Below are 25,383 nucleotides of genomic sequence, written 5' to 3' on the forward strand. Positions count from 1 at the left end.
GTACATGGTGAAGCCAAGCAAAATGTCTCCAGACCACTCCCTTTCTTCTTCTTTTTAAAAACACAAGTGCTTGTATTAGCCTTCTCCTCTCAAGAGGGTCTAGAAGTGAGGACCTGCTGAAATAATAAGTGTTCTTCTTGCCTCAAAAGGGCCTAGCACATTAAGATTATTCCAAGAACAAAAATCCCCTTGGGGGAAAAAAAGCATTTAGCAGAATAACTGTCAGGCAAAGAGTCAACACTCGGGATCAGAGAATGTCATCCTTGAAGAAAGAAAGCTCCCTGGGCTGCACTGAGAATCCACATGATAAAGCAGCTTAAGGAGCTTTGATCAGGTTTCCTTTCTACTGCCAAAGCAGACCTGTGGCGACCCTCCTGATGTATCACTGACTTTGTTATTAAAAGAGCTTTGTGTACAGGTCTTTTCCAGCCTCACTTTAGACACTGTATTGGTTCCTTACAACCCTTTCCTTCCCATACGCAGTACATCCCTTCTCCAGTTTGCTGCAAATGGAGTTTTACATACAACCCAGAAGGACCAAAGCCAAGTTATATTCCATGGAAAGTCTGAGTAAGTTTCTGCTTATCTCAAACTGCTTTTCTTGTCTGCTGCTAATGTATTTGGCAAGTAAACATCCATCTTGTGAATGGATCTGAAGTTCAAAGTGGAGGTAAAATAGGCCATTGCTGTCTCCACCTTTTTCCCTCCACGCTTATCAGGAAGGAGAAGTAGTTACAAAAAGGAGCCAGTCATAAAAAGCTACTTCCCGTCTATATGAACTGCAGAAAATACTGTAAGAAACTCCTCCTCCTCTCGTTAGCAGAGATCAGATTTCAACAAGAGACATACCAAAGAACACAGATCTTAGCAAGCAGAAAGCTTTTGTTTCTCTCCCTTCAATAGCTTGGAACCCATCCTGGATTTAACATGCTTGGAGATAAAACTTCTTTACTCCTTTTGCAGCGGTCTGGGCAAGTGCAAAAGCCTGCCTCAATAATCAGCTGCCTTTCATTGGCATACCACACAAGATCAATGGGTGAATTCCTATAGGCAAATGAGAAGACTTCGATTCCCACATGGGGGGGGGGGGGGAAGCAAGAAAACCGACGCAAAGCAGAATTGTTTTATGCTGCGCAAGAATATGAACTGGGAAACTGGATAGGGGACACAGAGAGGAGAGGGAATGCAGCAGGACATGGCCAAGCACACACACACAGCCTGCCCATCATACCTCAATCATACTTTGTTGTGACATAAGCTGAGCCATCCCAATTCTGCCTGGTATGTACAGCATTAGGTTGGATTTTTACTTATTACTTATTTTACTTATTTTTACTCACCCTCTACCCTTCCTTTAAGGAGCTCAGGACAGTGTTCCTGGCGTTTCCCCTTTTTATCCTCACAAACACCCTTTGAAGTAGGTTAGGCTGAGAGAGTGTAACTGACCCAAGATCACCAAATGAGTTTCAGCACTGAGTAAGGGTTTGAACCCAGTTATCCCCAGCCCTAGTCGAACTGTCTTCCACAAAACTGTCTCTATAGTGTGTTTCCTTTCTTCAGGCAAACAAGCTCTCAAGAAATTACCCCCTTTAGAATATCACTGCTCAGATACCGAAATGAAAGCTACAAAGTAAATTATCTTCACAGTATCACTACCACCCTATCATGCTGAAAACACAAGCCTGCCACATTTATTTATTTATAGCAGATCTGGGGAACCTGTGGCTTTCCAGACCATGTTGGACTCCCAACTCCCATCAACCCAAGCCAACACGGCCAACAACCAGGGATGATGGGGATTGTATTCCAACATCCGGAAGGCCAGCAATTCCCCACCCCTGATGTATAGGCTTGCCCTATAGGAGCTGCTCTTGTCAGCTGTCCAGAGAACAAGTTAAAACAATCACAAGTACAAACAAAAAGTATAATAAAATGCACACCTGCTCAGCAATGTTAATATTGTTCAGTGCTCCACATTCACAATTTGCATGTTGCAAACCTGTGTACTCAGCTTTACCATAAAACATATGGCTCACTCAGACATGTCTTATAAAAAGGCAGCCTTGACAAATACTGGCACTTAAAAGAAATCTTTAAAATATGAAGCTGGTTATTGCTGTGCAGAGACTGTTTTATTTATTTATTTAATCAATTAACACTGTCGATGCATTCTAAAACACAAATATGTACCAATTTTGCTTTATAGTGCTCATGCAAATATGTTGCCTCCATACTTAAATTCTGTTTAGCAACGTATTATAATATTCACTATTATCTTCATATGTATAAACCAAGTTACAGACATGGCACATATGTTAAAACTTTTGTAATGTGTCTTCATAAAAAGAAGAGAATTGACTATGCATAAAATACTTGTAAAAATTCAGATATTTTTATTTGTTTATACATTTATATCCTGCTTTTCCACCTTCAAAGAATCCAAAGCAGCTTTCATAATACACCTCCTCGATTTTATCATCACAACAACCTTGTGTGGTAGGTTAGGCTAAGAGTCAGTGAATGGCCCAAAGTCACCCAATGAGCTTCATGGTCAAGTTGGGACTAGATTCTAGACCAAGTCCAACACTCTTCAAGTCCCAGTCCAACACTCTAACAGCTACACCATACTTGCACTCTTTTATTGATGCAAAATAAAGCCATAAAATCCATTGTCCTTAGGGGGAAAAACTGTAGAGCAATTCTGGCACAACTTTAATATAACAAGAGACACTTGGTATCCACAGCCATGAAAAGCAATAAATATGCTCAATCCTATGCATGTCTCCTCAGAAGTAAGACCCACTGAGTTCAATGAATCTTATTCCAAGGTAAATGAGTGCAGGATTGCAACCATAGTGTTATAACCAGGATGGAAAATGGAAGCCGGAAATTAGCGTTTAACAACCCTCTTGAGAGTTGTTACTGTGCTTCTACTATATTGATGAGTTGTTACAAAATAATGTATTTCATGATTTAGAATCTAAGATTTACATTTCATGGCAACTCCAGCAGCTGTAAATGTAAAGCAAGCTTATGCTTCCAGCTAAAGCAAATATTCAGAAGCTTTTAACAAGTACAAGAGGGGGAAAGAGGACACTTTCCCCCTGCACTTGGAACCCCCTAAGCTCAAAATTGCTCTTGACAAACCCAGCTGCTGTAGAGCAATTTGCATTTGGTCTGGCACAACACTCTCCTTTGGTGCTGAGCTAAAATTGGATTATTTCACTGTTTAAGTACACAAGCATCTGCACCCTAAAGGATCTAGGTTTTTCAGCATGTCTCAGTCACAGATCTTACGACATTAAGTCCATGACAGAAAAGCTAAACTAAGCATTTGATCTGCTTCTACAAGCAAATTCTAAAATGGCATTTTGAGAAAACAGAAACTGCCCACTTGATAATAAAGGAGAAGCAACAGAGCAATGAGCTTTGAATTCCACCTTTCAAATAATAATTTATTTGCAGTGCAATCCTATATAGGTCAATTTAGAAATACATCCCATTGAGTTCAATGGGTCAGAGGTTGGTACAGAATTGCAGCCTTAGATTACTTAAGCTTGAGCCCAGCCAGTTTCATTGCATTTTTCATTCACTTTGGGAGAAACGTCCACAGCTAAAATGTCGAGAGACAACAGGCTGTTGCACCACAAACCTGGATATTAGAGGTCTATCTGAATTAAAATACAATATTTTCCAAAGACCCATACATAATGTGCATTGGCTTCTATCTTGTGGGTTGCAAGGTGGGATACAGCTATAAAAATCTGCTTTTGCAAGACTATCGTCCATAGATTGTTTTATGCTGCAATTACCTCTTCATCACAACAGTTAAAGCTGCAGGAGTCCTGCCCTCTTGACCAGATACAAAAGAGGCTAGGGCTTCTGCAGTTTTAACTGTTGTGATGAAGAGGGAATTTCATCAGATGCTGCATGCATACAAATGACACCTGCTGAAATTCCCTGTTCAATACAACTATTAAAGATACAGGAGCCCTGTCCTCCCTTTCATATGGTCATCCTAGCTGCTACTGCCTTTTTTTACTTCTTCAGTCTTTAAGATTACTGTTCTTTTATTTATATGTTTGGGTTTTATCATTGGGTCTTATTTTATTTTGATGGCAAGCTACCTTAAATATTTATTAGAAAGATGGGATATAGATGCTGAAAATAAAGAATAAAAATAGAAATAAATATTGCCCCATTGTGACAGTTACAGACATTGAAGATACACAAAAATTATCCATGAGTCTCCCACTCATTTCTGAAGCCAACTGCCCATCTTAATGAATGTGACATAAATAAGTGGTTCAGGGCTTCTGTTGATGTCCCACACCCTATCAATGCTCATACACTGAACAGCCTTTGTAGGGTTGTTCGGTGCATTTTTTTCTTACAGTTGAACTGAAATATTTTGATTGAATTGTACTGTTTTGATCCCTGTATTATGAGCTACTTTAAGTACCTTGCTGCACAGGACAATATAACATTAATTGAATCTAAATCTAAAATAGTCTATCCCATGTCAATCAAAGCAGGCTGCAATGTATTGCATCAGCCACACCTACGATTCACTATTTTCCATAACCAAATCAACTCTCTCTCACACAATTCATCAAGGACATAGGATCAGGGTGAGAATTTGAGCTTCATTTCTATTCCTAATAGGTCTCTGTTTTATGTAACACACAAATCTTTAGTTACTCACAAAGTGTCTCTCCACATCATCTCCGACACTCTGATATGCCTCCTGGGCTGTTTGCACACCTGCAAGTTGAACAAAAACAAAAACAGACACTCTCAAAAGGAGGAAGAAGGCTCTCTCACAGGGTTTCACAAAACACAGAAAGCTCTGCATGTGATATCGGAACCAGGCTTCACTTCTTCAGTAGTTCTTCATCGCCCTTTCTAAATGGTAGATTTGTGGAGCATGGGGATTGCACCAGCAACATCTATGGCATATTGCACCAAACCCCAGTTTTCTGAGTTTCTATTCAGTACTTGCATACGATTTTCTTTTGTCAGTAACCACCGTATTGATTCCCAAGATCTTATTTACTACTTATTTAATTTGTACCCTGCCTTTCTAACAAACTCCACCCCCCACCCCACCCCAGCACAGAACAGCTTATAGAACCAATTTAAATTGATTAAAACAATACAGTAAAATGCAATAAAACCATAACAATTACAGGGGGGAAATCTTAAAGAGAGGGCCAACTGTTTTGATAAACAGGAAGAAAGTATGCAGATTAAAGACTCGGCCAGAAACCTAGCTAGCACATGTCACAGAACAGGTGGATGACTTTACATAAACATTTGGTGAGCAGCTGGAAACCATGGATACACAAGCCACAAACATTTAACACTGAGAGGGAACACTGAAAGGGGGACATACCGGTGGGGCCTCCCCCATATTTGCCAGTAAGTGCTGACAAAAATGGACCCCTATTCTAATTCTTAACCAAGCCAGAACTTCCTGTCCAGAGATCTTGAGAGATAGATATGACCACAACTGGAGTACTGTGTTGAGCTCAGAGAGTTTCTAGTTGTTCTGCCCTTCCCAAATCTCCTGCCACCATGCCATCAATTTAGACTTGACAATGGCGGAGCCATTATCAGAGATGGAAGGACAATAGCCAGAGTTCTACGGTTTGTAACAATTCCTAGGCTTCCCAGGTGGACCAGCAGTCAGAGAGCAGGCTCTCAAGGCACCACATGAGACATTAACGATGGCAGCCTTCACCAATCTGGTGAAGACGTATTGGACTGCAAGTCCCAGCATCCAAGTTTGGGAAGTCTGAACTATGGCATGGCACCTTTCACAAAGCTATTCCTAACCTTGCTTGTGTATGGGCAGCTGTACTAGCAACCTTTGCAGACTTTTTTGCAAGGCTGGGTTAACTGGCACAGCCTTGCTTGTAAGGGCGCCAGACGCCCCGTCTCAAACTTAACAAGGCTGAAGCAAACAGTTCCGCTCCCAGCAAGTTGCTACAGCAAAAAACAAGGGCAAGAGAAAACGGGTCTGAACAGTTTTAAACTCAATCTGTAGCCAACCGTTTTAATTATTTCACAAATGCTTGTACCTGAAACAAGTTAACTGCAGGCACCTTGATAAATGGAGTTAACACATGACAAGAGCCATGCCGGGTTTGCAAACATACATCACATCTTGACAATGAGAGGCTCTGAGCGACTTTCATTTACCCAAAATGGCTTACTGGCCTTTTTACATGGTTGTTAATTTATCCGCAATAGGTCACAAAGGAGAGAAACAGGTTCTCAGGATGCAAAAGTATTATTTATTTATCCATCATACACTGCTAGGGAAAATTATAAAACAGGCCTCTAGGACAGAACAGGGCAATTCAGTTTCATGAAGCTTGACTGTGCTTGTATGTCAGAGGCAGCCAGGTTCCAGACCCCACCACTTGAAAATTCTATTTCATCAGTAACAATATAAACATAATCTTGTTGTTTGGATCTATCCAACACTTAGTCCAGTAGTTTTAAGACTTTTTATCTTCTAGGAACCCATTCTGCAGAGTCATTTACTGAGGATCCCCTGCACATCTGTCACAGATCCCCAGAACATTGCAAAGGGCTCTCAGGCATGTTCTAAAGTGCACTCACTATATGTGGGATCCACTTAAATCAAAAGTGTTGCCCCCAAAATGTGCCCAACACTCTCCTGAAGCCATGTGTGGCAGGGGAACATTGGCAGTGGTGAGCAAAATATTGTTCAGGGAAGCCAGTTGCACCATGATAGATCTTTCCAGCAGGTTTTCAATGAACCCCTAGTCCCCCAGAATATGGTTTGTAAACCATGATCATAACAGAATCAACCTTTTAAAAATATAATCAAAGGGCAAGCTCTCTGCTTTACCACCATAAAGAGGTTTTTGGTCATTCTTTGTGCTTCTGCTGTGTGGGCGCCCTATGCCCCCTCGCTACCACACAATGGCTAAGTTTTATTCTTTAGCCAAGTACACATAAGTATGGTAGTAGGCTAGCCAGGTACACCATTCACAAGAACAGGTTTCAGGCTAATCTCTATCACACAGAATCAAAAGTCATACCATAAGAGAAAAAAGGAATATTAATCACTCACAAGCAAAGAACCCAATAGTTCACATTTGCCTGTAACAGTGTAAGAATTTTTATACCCACAACTGGTCAGCCATCTTCATGCTAGTACAGAGGATTATTATAGGCTCACTGTACCAGACAATATCATTCCCAGAAGCCCAGCTTAATGCCAATACACTGAACAGAACTCAGGGAAGTGAAGAAAGAGAGGGGTGTGTGTAAAGCAGCACAACAGCAAAGCGACAAGGACGTTCTGGACCCACTATGGATTCAGTCAGTCTTAAGGTAAAATATATAAGAAAGATAGAAAAACTAGATGTGTGTGTATATATATATTAACAAGGGAGTATTTTAAAAAAATATTTATTTTGAGCCAAACATTTTGGCTTCTGCCATTGTCAGAAGTCAAAATGTTTAACTCGTTTTTTAAAAAAATATTCTTTGTTAGTCTATCTTGTTAATACACACACACACACACACACCCCTCTATCTATCTACATAGCCAAAGAGGCCTGTAAGCTGCTATTTAAAGGACTGCAGGGTACAACATTTCCAGTGGAGTCGATTCTTGATTCTTGCCATTATACAAGCCATAGCTCCACTTGGAAGACAGCAATGAAACCTTGCCATGACCTGAAGCAAAAGCTCACTGTAATATCAGTTCTACGTTCAGGGTACACACTTGGGCACTATTATTGCACCCGTCTAACTACTTTAAAAATTCAAAGAATGGCGAGCAGATTAATTCAATTTTATGGCACAGCAGCATCTTCCCCATATTTCCCCACAAACTAAATCAGCTTCCCCCAATCTGGGGCCCACCAGTTGTGTCAGACTACAACTCCCTGGGCCTTGTGGTATTCCCCTCTCTGTTGCTCAAATGCACTGGTAGGTCTCCCCACATCAGCAGGGGTGGTGAGTATGAACCCAATGCTCAATTCTTATATGAGCCAACACAATGTCCTGCCTATGGGTGTGTGGCACATTTGTCCATGACCAAAGTATTGGTTAGTGCTCAAAGACTGCATTGTTTTCAGGCTTTGCCACAGCACTGTGAGTTTAGACTTGAAGATGGGGATTAAAAAAAACTATCACTCAACAGGATACACACAGGAAGCAATGTTAATTTAAACCATCCTTCCTTCTCAGCAAACAAAAAATGCACCAGGACTTCTAAAGTATAAAATTGAAAATATGCTCTATTCCTCAACTGCCTATTAAAAACTGGGCAATTCTTACAAAGCACACAAGTCTGGTTAGTTATTTAAGCCCTGCCCACAATGCACAGCCCAACGGAGCCTCACCCTCATCCATACCAATCCTGTTAGTATGTCTCAAGTAGCAACGCTCAGCCTGGGGATTGGCACAGCTGATGTCTAGCTTGCACGCTAGCCCTATCACATTTGCCTCAGAAAGCAGGCAACTGAAAGCCTCCTTACAATTGAATCAAGATCACCCTTCTGATGCAGTCCTGCCTGCATTCCCCAACCAGCTCTGCGTCCAGCATGCCAACGCCACTGCACGGTTTGCAACAACGCCAAGACCAGGCACTACAAGGGAAGAGGGACCTCCGAATGACAGTGCTGCAAAGAGCTCCAGCCAAAGGAGCCCTTGTGCTTTTAGCATTTGCAAACTGGCTTTGGACAAAAGGTTTGGGTGTTGGTGTAATGCTTTAACAGCCAAGGAGAGATGTAGTAGCCCATCATCAACAGCGCCTTATTGTGCTCTCGACAGAAATTAAGTCCTCAAGCATGACACATGCTTACGGCAAGTTACGTTTCTTTCCAGAGGTGCCACTCCACATTAGAGTTTCATGCATTAGAGATATCCCATTACAGATGGTTTCGCTATCAAACAGATGCCCTCGATACAGGCAGCAAAGGCAAGAATACTACAGCGATGCAAACGGGGCGGGAACTCGCCAAGTCATTTCCCCTGGCAAGAAACTGCCTGGAGCAACAAGGCAGAAGCAGTGAACTCCTTTTCACCCTGTTCGAAGCAGGCTCTGCAGGTGGCAGATCTAATGTCAACGTTCCCCTCCGCCATGCTGGCTTTATGGTCAAGTCTTCATGAAAGGCAGTCTGTGCAAAATAGCTAACACAATGCCAAGCCTTGTCACACATATCGTGCAAGGCAATGAAATGCCATACAAAGATCCCAAGTCTTCTCTCCAATTTCTTTCCCCCCACCCCAGTGTGATCTGCCTTCTTCCCGAGCCTCCAACACAGCCCTCCTCCACTTCCATCCTGTGCTATGAGCAACATTCAAACTGTCACCGGACATTACTGGCCTCGGAGCAGTTTGCTGGTGGAAATGGGCAACCGCCACATGAAATACTGCAAACCGAAACCCTTTTGCTCTCTGCATTCTGCACCAATTTAAAGATTATTTGTGAGCCCTAGAAGCAATGGTCAATTTTTGACAGAACTAAACATTCTCCAGCTGAACTGGAGCTAACATACAAGCAGTATTTCAGTAACATATAGATGCACGAGGAGCCAACCTATGCCCCGAAACCAATTGAGGGCAACTCCTAATAGTTCTACTGCTGAGAGGCATTCTACTCTGTACAGCTCCTAGCATATAGTTATTGTGTCTTATTTCTAATCTTTGTAAGCCACTCTGGGAGCCTTGGCTGAGAGGTGGGATAAAAATGCTTTGAATAAATAAATAATGAGAGCTAAATTGATGTTAAGTAGCAGCAATCGTACTTTTCAGTGGCTGCTGCTATACTAGCAATTGCCTTCCTCAGATGGTTTGTAAAAACAGGAGCATGTGTAATTTTAAGATACAACCCAACACACTTCTGTTTAGGCTGGTAATTGGAAGCTGGGAGTTAATCCAGTAGGGACTTGCTTCAATTGAATATGTATGGTTGACAGTTCGCCTTTTATGTGGTATCCCCTCTTTTTATATATAAACCCTACCCAATCTGAGCTTTCAGAAACAGTTGGTATATAGTCTAGTTCCCCAGCCATAGTGGGGAGTGCGAAGGGGTGGTAATGAAGGAGAAAACACAACTAGTGAGCAGCGCAACTACGGAACGGGGACAACTTCCAGAGGGGTATCCACATTAATCTATTGCAACAAAAATGAAGTTTTGCAGTGACTTAAAAGACTAAACAGGTTTATCATAGCTTAGATTTTGTGGGCTAGAGCCCATTTTATCAAATGAGGGAGAGTGGCTGATCACTCAGTCACTATTATTGAGTATGTCAATCGTCCCCTGCTTACTGGAATTGGCACACCTGGAAATACAGTGCAACAACATGTTAGCTTTAGGTGTAGCTCTGCCCTCAAGGGATTGCTATAGAGGGAAACCACATTTTTGGCACGAGACTATGGTTTTTCAAGACAGGGGAAGACTGTAGAACTTACTGAACGACAATACTGCAAAACCACTTCTCTGACTGCTGGAACCCAATACTGGTATTTCCCAGCTGGGCTGGCTCGGGCACCCACAGTCACCCAACACACGACACCCCAGCTCCCAATGGGAAAATTAACCCATGCAGGGATGTTATGTCATGCAAACCAGCTCAGTCAGACAAGCCCTAGGGACACCTGTGAGTTTTATACAACTGGCACAAAGATCACTCCTAGCACCAGTGCCAACTGAATGGCTGCTACCAGAAAGAGCTGATGGATCACTGTTTCAGAAATGAAGGAATACTGGGCGTAGTCACCTAAATTCTTCCTCTGCCAAAGGAACCAAACTCATGCACCCTCTCAGAGGTTTCCAATTAAAAATCCATGAGGTATGTTGATCTGTCTGCACGTACCCTTTGGCAAAGGGGAATGGAGACCTCCCCTTTTAATCATCCAAACCTTCTTGGGAAAAGGAACTTTTGATATTAAAAAGCTATTACAAAACTTACAAAATCTACTGGGAAATCATGAGACAACACACTCATCCTTTCCAATTAATCTCAAACCAATAGCTTCTGTTTAAGCATTGTTATTTTGGAAATACTGCATACTAATCTGTATTATTAACAGAAAGACATTCACCTTGATTTTGCAAATAAGGCAACAAATACTTTTTTTAAAAGCTTGACTACATGAAAATGTCAATTCTGGCATTGTTTGGAAACTGCCATTTTTAATGTTACTTTTACATACTATTCAACACATGTAGAAGTCCTTAATTCAAACCACTGGCTCCTCAACTTTCATTGAAAACAGGACCTCAACAGGGCTTTGATTACGTTCAGAATGAAAGGGTCCGAAAGTCCAAAATAGTACAGGTGGCAGCATTTCAGATAGCCATGCCGTGAACAGCGCAATAGATTCACAGGCCTAAAAAGCTTCCAAACATACTGAATAGACATATTCTAAACCAGCCCATTGAGCCTTTTTTGGCTGAAGGGCGGGATAAAAATGCTTAAATAAATAAAGAATTCAACACAACACCTACTAACACAACCTCACACCCAGTTCCAAAACCATACACGAAGTATGTGGCAAATGAAATAGAGTCTCATTTTCCCACTGCACAAGGAGACACGTGCTGAAGTGCCACCCATAAAGGAATCTTAGAGCACTAAGGGTTGCACAGCGCATCCTGCTTTTCGGTATTCTGGAATGTCTTCTGCTTACGAAGAAACAGCTTTCTCTCCAGACAGGTAAGCAGGCATCCCAAGAATGCCAGAAAGTAACTACACTCATGAGATGTGTTTCCACTACCCAGTCCACAGTCCCCATTTCCCCAACCCCTGCTCACTAAAAGGAAAGTTGCCGAGTAAAATTGCAGAGTTTTTGAAAAGCCCTGAGCACTATTCATGATTTTTTTAAGTAATTGCTTTACTGTGTATTATATGATTTATTTATTTTTTAAAAACTCATAATTTTCTAGGGTTTAACAAAACAAACTAAGAGGAAAACTTATTCCCCAACACACACAAGGTTTCCTCTTAGTTTGTTTTGTTAATCTCTACAAAACTACGAGTGGTTTTGTTTTCTGATCAACTTAGAGAATATGTTATGAAAAGGGGAAATTCCAGTTGAAATTTCAGCAATGAACTCCTTGAGTGGAGTTCATTCCAAATTTGGAATATAGAGACTGCACAGTAAGGTAGATGAATAGCAATAGTTAGCATGCTTACAGTACAATCCCATGCATGTCTACTGAGAAGTGCCACTGATTTCAATAGGACTAACTCCAAGCTAAGCACACAGAGAATTGTGAAGTTAATGCATATATACTCTCTCTCTCTCTCTCTCTCTCTCTCTCTCTCTCTCTCTCTCACACACACACACACACACACACACACACAATTACTCAGAATACTCTTGCCAAACATACACTGGAGCAGCCTAAAAGTTTGCTTTACACTGTTAATGAATCAGTTTTACATTGTTTTATTGGATTTACTGTGCTGGACTGTGGAGTGCTTTTAGACAGCTTTTTTAAGCTTTGCAATCTTAAATAAACTGATTTTTAGCCTTGTGTTGTATTCTAACTTTGTACGCAAGCTGCTGCGGGAGGGGTTTTGCCCTGAAGCCTGCATAGAAATACTAATAATAATTTAAAACAACCAGGACAGCACAAAATAGTCAGGCATCCCTCCTTACCAGCGCTTCCCCTTTCCCTCCACTGCCTCCTGCAAGAAGTTTAAATTGCAAGCTCCCTGGGGCAGAGACTTGTCATCGTTTGTTTATATTAACTCTGTAAAGCAGCTTATTCATTAGTGGCGTAACATTATCATTAATCTCTCCTCATGTCAGTAACTCTCAGCAACTGTGCAAGTAGATCACACAACCAATTTGCACACACACACACACACACACCATTTAAAACAGCAGCCTCACTACCACTTCCTGGCACAATCAAACTTGGCAGAGCCTCCCCCCACCCACCATGGTAATTCGGAGTTTACGAGGAAGAGGAGAGAAGGGTTAGATTCCAGGCTGGAAGATCCTCCACCCCCCCCCCCCGGGCCGCAAAACAGTAACTTCAGTCCCATGAAGAGGGCAAGGGTGTGATAAGCAACGGACACACCCCACCCCCACCCATCACTCAGTATTTATAGGGCCAGGGAAACCACAGGCCAAGCTGGCAGAAACCCCCTCCTCAATCATTCAAGACTTAGGGGACTGAGGAGGGAGGGGGGTGTTTGGTCACACTCCCCCCACCCCCCAAAAAGGAAGCCAGCCATTAGGAAACACTCTGAACAGGCCACCCTTCATTAGACAAGAGGGGAGGGCGGCCATTCCCCCTCCCCATAATGCTACCAAAGGGGAGGGGCCAGAGTTTCTCTCAGAGAGCTCGCTCTTCTCTTCGCCCCACCCCCCACACGCCTAGAGACCACCGCGCCGACCAATCACATCGCACCTCCTCTCCTCGGAGGGCACATGGCCAATCACCGCGCGGCTCACGAGTCCCCGCCCCAAGCGCACTCTTTCGCCTAGCCAATCGCCGAGGGGGACACAAAATCCCCCTCCCTTCCCCTTTTCTCCTCACAACGGGCGTCCTTCTTCCCCCTCCCCCCCCCGGCGCTTCCTTTTCCTCACCCGCGGCCGTTGCTGCCGCCGAGTCCCCCCCGCGCGCGCCGATGAGGCGTCCCGAGGTCCAGCCGTCAGGACGACCGCGGGGCCAGGCCGCTCCGCTGCTTCTCTTTCCCTCAGCGGCGGCTGCGGGAGCTTTTCAAAAGTCCTCCCGAGTCCGGAATCGGGAGTCCCGCCCCCTTCCCCCTGTCGCCCCACCCCCTTGCGTCACCAAGATGGCGGGCGCGGCGTGCTTTTACTGCGCCTGCGCAGCACAGGAGGAGGCGTGCCGCAGAAAAAGGCAGAGAGGGACGCGAGTTCGAATCCTAGTACTGCCATTATTATTACTTTTTAAATTATTATTTATTTATTATATTTCCAGACAGCCCAATAGCTGAAGTTTTCTGGATGTTTCACAACAATTAAAGCCCTAAAATACAACATGATAAAAGAAAATATAAAAGTTTAAAACTACAATAAGAATTAAGAATAAAAACCAAAATAAAACCTAGCTGCAATGCAAAGATTTAAACTATTGTAAGGGGTCATTCCTATACACGTTTAGACAGAAAAGTTCTACAACTCCCAGGTTCCCCAGCTAGTAGAGCTGGCTGGGGAATGCTGACTTGTAGGATTTTATTTTTCCTCTCTATACATACACAGAATTGCTCCTTAACAGATTTAAAACAACAGAAATCAAAAGACTAAAATGCTTGAGAAAATAAGATCTTTACCCGGTGCTGAAAAGAACACAACATAGGTGTGTCAGTGAGGTGAGTCTCTCTCTCTAACAAAAGGAGATTTTTTATTTTTTTTAAAGTAAATAATTCACAGGGGTGGAATTATTGCTGCAGGACAAGAGGATTTAGACCTGTGAGCGTTTGAAACTTTGGAACTAAACAAAAATTGCAGGCAATATCCATTAGGAAAAATAAAACCCAAGCTACCAGTAGCACAATAGCATTCCCTAACCTGGTGCTCTCCAGATGTTTTGGAATATGACTCTCATCATCTCTAGAAAGCATGGTCAGTGGTCAAACTTTGTCAAGATAGTTGCATTGTGAAAAATTCAACTGTTATGGGGTAAGGAAGACCGTATTCTCCCTTATGAGCCTGCCCGTGCTTTGAGATCTTCTGGGGAAGCCCTTCTTTCAGTCCCACCATCTTCACAGGCGCACTTGGTGGGAACAGTAGAGCCAGGGAGAGATTTCATCTCTGATCAATGTAATGTGCAAAGGCTTAAGGATGGCTTCTCTGCCAAAGGGTGGCTACATGCCAGATTTGCATTCCTTAATGGTGGACATCACATGCTAGCAGACAAAAGGAAAAACTTTCAACCAATGGAGCATCAAATGTAACCTATGACTCATTGAGATTGTCCACCTTAACTTGCAAATTGAATGTAACTTAAATTGCTAACCCCGTCCTGACCAATCAAAGGGTTAGAAAGAAACTAACACCCCCTGTGTAAACAGAGTATATATACTGTAAGATTCCTTTCTTCTGGGTGCCTCCATTTTGAAGAACCGGAGAGCACCCCCATACTGCAGTATCAGAAGTAAATGGATTAAGAGCATTCTCCAGCCTCATGTGTTTGATTGGCTACTAACGCGCTGGGGTAGCAAGCCTTTAACCTCTGGTTGAGGGGCAACATACATAACATTCAAAGCCCTAAACGGCTTGGGGCCAGGTTATTTGAAGGAACGCCTCCTCCCATATGTACCTACCCAGACCTTAAGATTAGGGTGACCATATGGAAAGGAGAACAGGGCTCCTGTACCTTTAACAGTTGCATAGAAAAGGGAATTTCAGCAGGTGTCATTTGTATGCATGTCACACCTGGTGAAATTTCCTCTTCATCACAACAGTTAAAGCTGCAGGAGCTATACTGCAGCTATACTGTGACCAGATTTAAAAGAGGGCAGAGCACCTGCAGCTTTAACTGTTGTGATGAAGAGGAAATTTCACCAGGTTCTCCATATATACAAATGACACCTGCTGAAATTCCCTTTTCAGTACAACTGTTAAAGATACAGGAGCCCTGTCCTCCTTTTCATATGGTCACCCTACTTAAGATCATCCATAGGGGTCCTTCTCCGTGAGCCCCTGCCAAAGTACATTGATGGTGCTATATAAATAAATAATAATAACAAAGGAAGTGAGGCAGGTGGCTACCAGGAGGAGGGCCTTCTCTGCTGTGGCACCCCGGTTGTGGAATGAGCTCCCCAGCTCTGGGGAGCTCATTCCACAACCGGGGTGCCACAGCAGAGAAGGCCCTCCTCCTGGTAGCCACCTGCCTTGGTGCCTACAGTGCCTACAGTGTACTCCTTTTGTCGCCAGCTGAAGACCTTTTTATTCTCTCAGTATTTTAACACCTAATTTTAACTTACATTTAAATTTACTGTTTTACTCCTGTATTTTAACCTTATATCAATTTCTGCTGCATGGTTTTATCCTGGTTGTGCTTTTTATACTGTATTTTGTATTTGTGCTTTTAGATTGTTGGTTGTTTTATTATGTTCTTCATGGTTTTAATTTTTTGTGAACCGCCCAGAGAGCTTCAGCTATTGGGCGGTATAAAAATGTAATAAATAAATAAATGCGTTTTAGCTTAGCTTAATATTCCTCAGCTGCTGCTCTCTAAACTCTTATTGCATCCTTTTCCCTTTGTGAACTGCCTGGGGCAGGTGAAAAGCAGGACAGAAGTATTTCAGTAAAATCCCCAAAGTAGTGTCTGAGCATATGCTTCTTCAGGAGCATCAGTAAGGCGCCTCTTTGGGAACTTTTGAACACTATATAAATTCCTGTTTGCTGACTGAAATAATTTTTATGTTGAAGGTTAATTGGGGGGTTTTAGGTGTTCGTCAATGACCCTGTTCAAATGCCATGCTAAGGCACAGTGGTTAAACATTTTGAGCTAAACATTATGGCTTAATGTGCCATGCAGACCATGAATTAGCATGTTGTGTGAACCATTCCTAACCATGATGGCTACCTAACCACAGTTTCAACACCCTCCCTGACCATTTGCTGTAAAAGGGTTAGCAGCCTAACCATGGCTTAGCGTGTTGTCTGAAGAGGCCCATTATTTTACCTAACTTTCTTTTCTATGTGTGTGTTTAAATAATTTAACCCGTTTCCGTTTGCTTTTTGAGAAGAAGCGTAGGGTATTATTTTGTAAAGATAAATTATACTTTTAAATTAAAAACAACATCGAATGAAAGCCCTTCTCCAGGGATGCAGAGATACTGACACCTGAGGGAAACTGGGAGGGGGTTACGTGGCGCCCTGACCGCGCTAAAATCTCCCGCCCAAACCTCGCCCCGCCCTCTTTCATTTTCGCCCGCGGTGCGAGCTGGGAATCTATTGTTTTAAGGCGGCTTGACGAAAACGAAAAAGACAGGGATGGGGGGAAACTACGCTTCCCAGTATTCCCAGCGGCAGATTAGCCCGCCCCTACACCAAAGGCAGCCCAGTGATTGGTTCATTTCTCTCGGGAGAGGCGTATGCAAGCGCGTCCAATGAGGCTGCCAGATGCCTGGCGATACAAAGGTGGGGCTTACTCTGAATGGCAAGTATTGAAACCAATTGGCTCTGCCGGACCTCTTCTGGAGTTTAGTAAAAGGCCAGAGACGTCATCACGGCCCGCCCAAGATGTCGGGGATCCTGAGTACGACGTTGAGCGGCCTCAATAGCGACTCGTATTGCGAGATCGGCCAGTATTGGGACAAGCGCTTCAAGGTTGGAGACTCACTCTGTGCATGCTCAGAGGCCCTGCCGCTTCTCAGGGTTGTTTTTGGAAGCCCAGTTGAGCTGCTTGCCAGATGCAAAGGCCCTCTGCATAGGCCCAGAGGCTCTTGTGCCTATTTGTTCCATTCAGCAGAAAAGCACTCTGCCCATGCTCAAGGGCCTTTTGCTCTTTGGGCCAGCCAGAATGTTCGAAAATAAGAGGTGGCCTGGCTAGAGTGGGGAGGGCCCTCGAGGTGGGCTGGGGCGAAAGAGGTACGCGAAGGGGGTGGGGGTGGGGGATCCTTTTCCTCCCCAGCCTGACCACCACAAGCCCTCAGCAGAAAGGGGGGCGCATGATCTGTCTTCCAGGCGAGAGAGAGTGCTGTGAATCCGGGCAAGTATTTCGTTACTGAGTAGAGGAAATAACCTGGAGGAGCAAAGCTACCTCCTGAACCCCAAAATAAGACTGTGTGCTATCCCTGAGACATAGGCCAGGTAGACATTGGCTCAATGCATGGTTTAAGCGTACAGGTAGCCCTGCTAAATGTGGCTGGAGCGCCTTTTATGTAGGTTATGCTGGAATCTGTATAATATAGGTTGTTTATGTGTGGTGTTTAATTAAAGCAGCACAACTATATTAATCTAGATCAATCTACTCCTACAGGATGTTGCTGGAACTGGACAGGGAAGGTTTGCTCATAGAAAAGGGAATTTCAGCCGGTGTCATTTGTATATATGGGGAACTTGGTGAAGTTCCCTGTTAATCACAACAGTTAAAGCTGCAGGAGCTATACTAGAGTGACCAGATTTAAAAGAGGGCAGGGCACCTGCAGCTTTAACTGTTGTGATGAAGAGGAATTTCACCAGGTTCTCCATATATACAAATGACACTGCCTGAAATTCCCTTTTCAATACAACTGTTAAAGATACAGGAGCCCAGTCCTCCTTTTCATATGGTCACCCTAGCTGATGGGCAGTATATAAACCTTTAAACTCTGCGGAACCTTCCAACTGCCTCCTAGCAGACTCAGGACCTCGGCACAGAACCATCTCACCCTCAGCTGCAACAACTTTTTTGGGATTGGAAACATAAGAGGCAGGCTCCTCCTTCGTTTGTTTGGTATAGTTTTTGTTCATTTGCTTTTCTCCCCCTTCCCCCAATTTTGGCCTGCTGGCCTGCCTCCGTTTAATATCGTGTGAGGGTTCTGCCAGCCTGTCATGAATATATGCTTTCCTGGGAGTGGAGGAGGTGATGGGAGTCCAGGAGCAGCCATCACAGTTATACAGGGCAGAGGGAGATACCGGGGTGGGGGAGTTGTACTGTAGTAAGAAGATAGATGCTTTTGAACTGTGGTGTTGGAGGAAAATCCTGAGAGTGCCTTGGACTGCAAGAAGATCAAACCAGTCCATACTCCAGGAAATAAAGCCAGATTGCTCACTTGAGGGAATGGTATTAAAGGCAAAACTGAAGTACTTTGGCCACGTAATGAGAAGACAGGACACCCTGGAGAAGAGGCTGATGCTAGGGAAAGTGGAAGGCAAAAGGAAGAGGGGCCGACCAAGGGCAAGATGGAGGGATGATATTCTGGAGGTGACAGACTTGACCTTGGGGGAGCTAAGGGTGGCAACGGCCAACAGAAAGCTCTGGCGTGGGCTGGTCCATGAAGTCATGAAGAGTCGGAAGCGACTGAACGAATAAACAAAACAAAGAGAGGGTGCAACGTCAGGGTGTTGGCTGTCCCCAAACTTTCCCCCAATTCAAATAACCTGGATGGCCCTGGCAACAGACCTCCTGGGTTGAAATTGCTGCTGGTGAACGCAGGTCGGTTAATGGGAAAACGGCTATCCAGGACTTGGTCCTGAATAAGCATGCCGACCTGGCCTGTATCACAGAGACCTGGTTGGATGAAGTGCGGCGGGGGGGGGGGGGGAGTTAATCTCTCTCAGCTTTGCCCACCAGGGTTCTCTGTCCAGCAGCAGGCAAGGCCTGGAGGGCGGGGAGGTGGTCTGGCAGTGGTCTATCGGGATTCCATCCCCCTGACCAGGTGCCTTGTCCCACAGCCTGCAGGGTTCGAATGTGTGTATCTGAAGGTGGGTGCCCAGGATAGAATAGGGATTTTGTTGGTGTACCATCCACCCCGCTGTTCAACAGTCTCCCTTCCTGAGCTAGCCGGGATAGTCTCGGATTTGGTGTTGGAGTCCACCCAGCTTGTTGGTCTGAGAGATTTCAATATCCATGCTGAGGCTGCCCTGTCAGGAGTGGCTCAGGACTTCATGTCTGCCATGACAACCATGTGTCTGTCCCAACTAGTATCTGGCCCCACCCATGTTGCTGGGCACACTTTGGACCTTGTTTTCTGTGCTGGATGGGGTGACAGGGATCTGCGAGTAGAGGAACTTTCTATAGTTCCGTTGTCATGGACAGATGACTACCTGGTGGGGTTTAGACTTGCTGGCACTCAGAACCTCTGCAGGGGTGGAGGGCCGATTAAGATGGTCCACCCCAGGAGGCTGATGGATCCGAATGGTTTTCTGATGGCTCTTGGGGATTTTCTTGTTGCCTCGGCAGGTGATTCTGTCGAAGAACTGGTCAATCTGGAATGGAGAAATGGCCAGGGCGGTGGAAATCTCTCACGTTGTGGAGCCACACCAGCCCCTTGGTTTTCCAGGGAACTGGCGACAATGAAATGAGTGAGACAGAGGCTAGAACGACGTTGGCAGAAAACTGAGTGAATCCGATCGAACATGGGCTAGAGCCTATTCAAAGGTCTACTCTTTTTCTCTCTGCCACTATTGCGTCTGCAAAGAGCCATCCAGCAGAGCTGTTTCGGGTGGTCAGGGGCCTTCTACACTCTGGTCCCCAAGAGGAGGTTTTAGACCTTTCAACAGACCGCTGTGACTAATTTGCCCAGCACTTTACAGACAAAATCACTCGGATCCGCTCTGACTTGGATGCTATTGTTGAAACAGACCCACTGGATGTAACTTTGGCACCTGCTTGTCCAGTATTATTGGATACCTTTCAGTTTGTACAGTCCGATGATGTGGACAGGGTCCTTGGATTGGTGAGAGCCACCACGTGTATACTAGATCTTTGTCCTTCCTGGCTTATAAAAGCAGCCAGAGGGGGACTGGCTGAGTGGGTAGATGGAATGATCAATGCCTCCTTTCACCAAGGTAGAGTGCCAACCTGCTTGAAGGAGGCAGTGGTAAGACTACATTGAAAAAGCGTGTGGTGGCCTCCCAACGCCAGGGATTCCTGGATGAGACGGATTATCTAGATCCATTTCAATCTGGCTTCAGGCCTGGTTATGGGACAGAAACAGCTTTGGTCGCCTTGGTGGATGACCTTGGCCGGGAACTGGACAGGGGGAGTGTGTCCCTGTTGGTTCTGCTGGACCTCTCAGTGGTGTTCAGTAACATCAACAATGGTATCCTTCTGGGCCGCCTTGCTGGGATGGGACTTGCAGGCACTGTTTTACAGTGGCTCCATTCCTTCCTGGATGGGCGGACCCAGAAGGTGGTGCTGGGGGATTCCTGTTCGACTCCTTGGCCGTTGGCCTTTGGAGTCCCTCAGGGCTCTGTTTTGTCCCCCATGCTATTTAACATATACATGAAACCGTTGGGAGAGGTTATCTGGAGTTGTGGGGTGCGGTTCCACCAGTAGTACGCTGATGACACCCAACGCTACTACTTCATTTATTTATTTATTACATTTTTATACCACCCAATAGCCGAAGCTCTCTGGGCGGTTCACAAAAATTAAAACCATAATAAAACAACCTTTCCACCCAATTCCAAGGAAGCAGTTTCTGTGCTAAACCGGTGTCTGTTGGCAGTAATGGATTGGATGAGGGCAAACAAATTGAAGCTTAATCCTGATAAGACAGAGGTGCTTCTGGTCAGTCGAAAGGCAGATCAGGGAATAGGGGTTCAGTTTGTGCTGGATGGGGTTTATTATTTATTTATTTATTTATTTATTTATTTATTTTATTACATTTATATACCGCCCCCCAGCCGAAGCTCTCTGGGCGGTTTACAACAATTAAAAATAGTAGACATTAAAAGTATACAAAAAAATTAAAAAACATAAAAACAGTATAAAAACAACAGTATCCATTTAAAAACAACAGTTCTGGGGTCCATTAAAAACAAACTTAACGTTGTTAAATGCTGTTAAAATGCCTGGGAGAAGAGAAAGGTCTTGACCTGGTGCCGAAAAGATAACAACGTTGGCGCCAGGCGAGCCTCATCGGGAAGATCATTCCACAGTCAGGGGGCCACCACTGAGAAGGCCCTCTCCCTTGTTGCCATCCTCCGAGCTTCCCTCGGAGTAGGCACTCGAGGAGGACCTTAGATGTTGAGCGCAGGGTACGGGTAGGTTCATGTCGGGAGAGGCGTTCCATCAGGTATTGTGGTTCCAAGCCATGTAGGGCTTTATAGGTTAAAACCAGCACCAGAGTTACACTCCCCCTGAAGACACCGGTCCGCAGCTTGGGTGTACTTCTGGATTCAGCCCTGAGCCTGGATGCCCAGGTTTCGGCGGTGGCCAGGAGTGCATTTGCACAGTTAAAGCTAGTGCGCCAGCTGCACCCGTTCCTAGAGATGTCAGACCTGGCCACGGTGACACATGCCTTAGTTACATCCCGATTGGATTACTGTAATGCGCTCTACGTGGGGCTGCCTTTAAAGAGTGTTTGGAAACTTCAGCTGGTTCAAAGAGCTGCAGCCAGATTGCTGACCGGGGCTGGTTACAGGGAGCGGACAACTCCCCTGTTACAAGAGCTCCACTGGCTTCCGGTTTGTTTCCGGGCACAATTCAAAGTGCTGGTTATGACCTATAAAGCGCTATATTGCTCGGGTCCAGGATATTTGAAAGACCGTATTCTCCCTTATGAGCCTGCCCGTGCTTTGAGATCTTCTGGAGAAGCCCTTCTTTCAGTCCCACCATCTTCACAGGCGCGCTTGGTGGGAACATGGGAGAGGGCCTTCTCGGTGGCTGCTCCTGTGCTTTGGAACTCTCTTCTCGGGTAAGCTAGGCTGGCTCCCTCCTTGACTTGCTTTCAGAAGCAGGCAAAAACTTGTTTGTTCCGACAGGCCTTTGGAGAAAAATCTGGTCCTCCATCTATTTTAAGGTCTTGTAAAATTGTCATGTGTTTTAAACGTTTAATGTTTGAATACTGAAAAAAAAGTTTTAAATTTTTTTTTGTACATTTCTCTTAGTAGGTTTAAAACATAGATGTTTTAAATTTTGTAAGGCCCCCTTGAGGTCCAGAATTGGGCAAAAGGCGGGATACAAATAAATATCATCATCATCCCTAGATGTTTTCCTCCACCTTTATGTTGTCTTTGTAGTCTTTAAGCCCTTGGGTATGGCCTGTGTTAGTCTTCCAGTTTGTACAACATCTAACACCTGCTAGTGCCAAATGGTACCAAAAGGAATATCTGGATAGGCATGTGACACTGACTACATCGCCCCTTTTCTCTATCCCTTTCCCAGGGGAGCCCTGACCTGCAAGAGGAAGCCCTGAAGTACTCCTGCACGCTTTATGTGGGCAACCTGTCCTTCTACACCACAGAGGAGCAGATCCATGAACTCTTCTCTAAGTGTGGGGACGTCAAACGTATAGTCATGGGGCTGGACAAAGTGAAGAAAACCCCCTGTGGCTTCTGCTTTGTGGAGTATCCTTGGCTTGTGTTTGCAGTTGCAGGCAATGTCCCGGACGTGGCCTTGTGGATTGTAGCATAACAGAGCTGGGCTACACCGTCAGCAGCCTCACAGGATGTCTGTATTGCTGAATTGTATGAGCTGTGAGACAGAATGTGTGCACTCTTATCTCCTGTATTTAGAAACAAATAAACAATACCTCCCTGCATATATACAAGTAGCAAGTAATGGAGAAGGGAAATCTGCCATATAGCTGTCCTAATCGTGTATTTTGCCTCTTTTGTTATGCTGACATCTATTTATTTATTGCAGTTGTATCCCACTTTTCAAGAAACAGGGTGTCTCCTATGAACACATGAAGCTGCCTTATCCTGAGTCAGACCATTGGTCCACCTGTCCCAGGGTTGTCTGTCTTGCTTGGCAGGAGCTCTGCAAGGTCTTAGCCAGAAGTATTTCACATTTCTGATCCTTTTAACTTGAGGTGCTGGAGATGAAGCCAATGACATTTTTCATGCTGATGTTGTGCTCTGCCTCTGAGCTGCAGTCCCTCGAGCGTGGGCCTTGCAGGCAAAAAGATCTGCTTGACTATAACAATGTCTCAAGTCATAAGGTCCTGTCCCTCTTCTCTGGGTAGTACTAAGATGTTATCTACTAACTGAACTTGGAGTGGGGGTGGGCTATTGGACCTCAGATCCCCGGTTGCCTCTTCCTCAGCCCGGGAACAGGCTTCCCTCAAACAATCCCATGAGTTTTCCTTAAAAATAACATTCCAGATACTACACAAGAACAGAAGCGGAGCATTCTATGCGGTTCATCAATGGAACCCGACTGGACGACCGGATCATCCGAACAGACTGGGATGCAGGGTTCAAGGAGGGGCGGCAGTTTGGCCGTGGAAAGACAGGGGGCCAGGTAGGGGTCGTGGGCTGTGCGGATCCAGCATGAAGTGGAGGATCAGCACCAAAGCTCCACCCACACAAGTAATATAATCCAGTCTTTCCCAACCTGGTGCCCTCTGGATGTGTTGGACTACAACTCCCAGAATTCTGGGTATGAGGTTGGGGAAGGCTGGGTTGTAGTAACTGGGAGTGCTGGGCCCAGTGTCCTGGGAAGGCAGAGATGGTCTCTGCACTCCCACTGCTGGTTCTCAGGATGGGTTTGGCTGGTTAGTGTCCTACAAGAGCAGAGTGAGTCTCTGCTATTGTCAGAAATGGTTCTGTCGGAATAGTCTGAGACCAGAGTTGGAGGCTGCAGCAGAGATGAGAAAACTAAAATTGTGTGGTTGTGTTACCTGTTTCTTCCGGGCCAAATAGCTCAGCCTGTGCTTTGCAGGAACATCTCTATGGAGACCAAATTGTGCTGGTTTATAAAGCAAAGCCAACTAGTACCCTGACCTCCCTCCACCGCTACCAAAAAAAATACCACGTCATCGTCCATCTGGTGATCCTTGTCTTTTCTTTGGTGAAGAGACGTCTCTTAAGACAAGCGCAATGCCCCTTTCCCTTTCGACTTCACTTGCACAAAACTGCTGATCCCTGTATTTTGGTTGCTATAGATTTGTCTCTTCTTTTCCCTTCCAGTTACGAGATGAGTACCGGACAGACTATGATGTGGGGAGAGGCGGCTTTGGCAAGGTTATTCAGATGCAGAAGACGAATCAACAGACAGTGATCTACTAATAGCTTCTTAAGTTTAGGGGAGAGATGGGAAACGGAGGATAGTAGGAAGGCAGGGTTCTCCTTGGATCGTTGGGTCAAAGAGAGCAAGAAGTTTGCCTGGCAGGGTTCTATGCAACCTGGACTTCCAGGCCCCTTATGCCCCAGTGACCTTTTGCGCTTGTCCCCGACCATATTTGGGCTAATTTGGGTGGCCTGTTCTGCAATCTTGTGCCTGTTTTCCCAGTCCAGATGCGGAGATCAGAGGAAGAGTAAGTGCTGTCGGAATAAGAGAACGTGGCATTTGGGAGAGGGGTTGTTTGCTTCTCCTGCGTGGTCACAAGCCAATGTATTGGTGTGTGTTTGATGTCATTTTTTATTTTAAAAAAACTGAATAAACTGTCCTTTTAACATCTGCTGTAGTCTGTAGTAACATGACTGGGGATAAGGAGGGAAGTTCCCCACCATCCCAGACGGGCCTCACCCACCCTGCATTTTAAAAAAACCCAATTAGACCAGGGGAGTGGAGGGGGATGATCTCACGATATGATGATCGTGAACTCCTCCCCCTCAGTCTTTTCATATGGTCACCCTACTCCTCCCAGAAAGGGGCAACTAAAGGGCATTGCCAAAATATAGGAGTTAAAGAAGCGTTAGATGCGTTATATTTCCAGTAATTGCGCAAGTTAGACAAAATTTTATTGAAAAGGCGTTGTGGAATCCAATGGACCCAAAACAATTTTTTTTGTTTTTTGTTTT

The 25,383-nt window shown here is 44.7% G+C and overlaps 2 protein-coding genes across 3 annotated transcripts in view; one reads left to right on the forward strand and one right to left on the reverse strand.

Moving 5' to 3' along the window:
* The window catches only part of KLHL13 (kelch like family member 13), a 61,059-nt gene extending 47,292 nt beyond the window's left edge, over positions 1 to 13,767 (reverse strand). The window contains exons 1-2 of one of the 2 annotated variants that reach the window (XM_063141613.1): positions 13,639 to 13,767; positions 4,706 to 4,764 (exon numbers count right to left, since the gene is read on the reverse strand). In XM_063141613.1, the coding sequence (XP_062997683.1) occupies positions 4,706 to 4,725 (20 nt within the window). In that variant the 5' untranslated portion in view covers positions 4,726 to 4,764; positions 13,639 to 13,767. Of the gene's footprint in view, positions 1 to 4,705; positions 4,765 to 13,599; positions 13,617 to 13,638 lie in introns of those variants that run through there. The other variant, XM_063141610.1, reaches the window with a different exon arrangement.
* Positions 13,768 to 17,191: 3,424 nt separating this feature from the next.
* Positions 17,192 to 25,039, forward strand: LOC134409126 (nuclear cap-binding protein subunit 2-like). The gene is made up of 4 exons (XM_063141707.1): positions 17,192 to 17,313; positions 22,802 to 22,983; positions 23,743 to 23,881; positions 24,550 to 25,039. The coding sequence occupies exons 1-4, from the start codon at positions 17,227 to 17,229 to the stop codon at positions 24,646 to 24,648; spliced, it is 507 nt and encodes a 168-aa protein (XP_062997777.1). The 5' UTR covers positions 17,192 to 17,226; the 3' UTR covers positions 24,649 to 25,039.
* The last annotated feature ends 344 nt before the right edge of the window (positions 25,040 to 25,383 follow it).

This window comes from Elgaria multicarinata, chromosome 15, assembly GCF_023053635.1.
Source record: "Elgaria multicarinata webbii isolate HBS135686 ecotype San Diego chromosome 15, rElgMul1.1.pri, whole genome shotgun sequence".
Classification (NCBI taxonomy): domain Eukaryota; kingdom Metazoa; phylum Chordata; class Lepidosauria; order Squamata; family Anguidae; genus Elgaria; species Elgaria multicarinata.

Bases quoted from the DNA above. Each gene is read 5' to 3' on its own strand.
- LOC134409126 (XM_063141707.1), top strand. From the start codon at position 17,227: ATGTCGGGGATCCTGAGTACGACGTTGAGCGGCCTCAATAGCGACTCG. The intron at 22,984-23,742 runs GTATCCTTGGCT...ATAACATTCCAG, and splicing joins TGTGGCTTCTGCTTTGTGGA to ATACTACACAAGAACAGAAG. The intron at 23,882-24,549 runs GTAGGGGTCGTG...TTTCCCTTCCAG, and splicing joins GTGGAAAGACAGGGGGCCAG to TTACGAGATGAGTACCGGAC.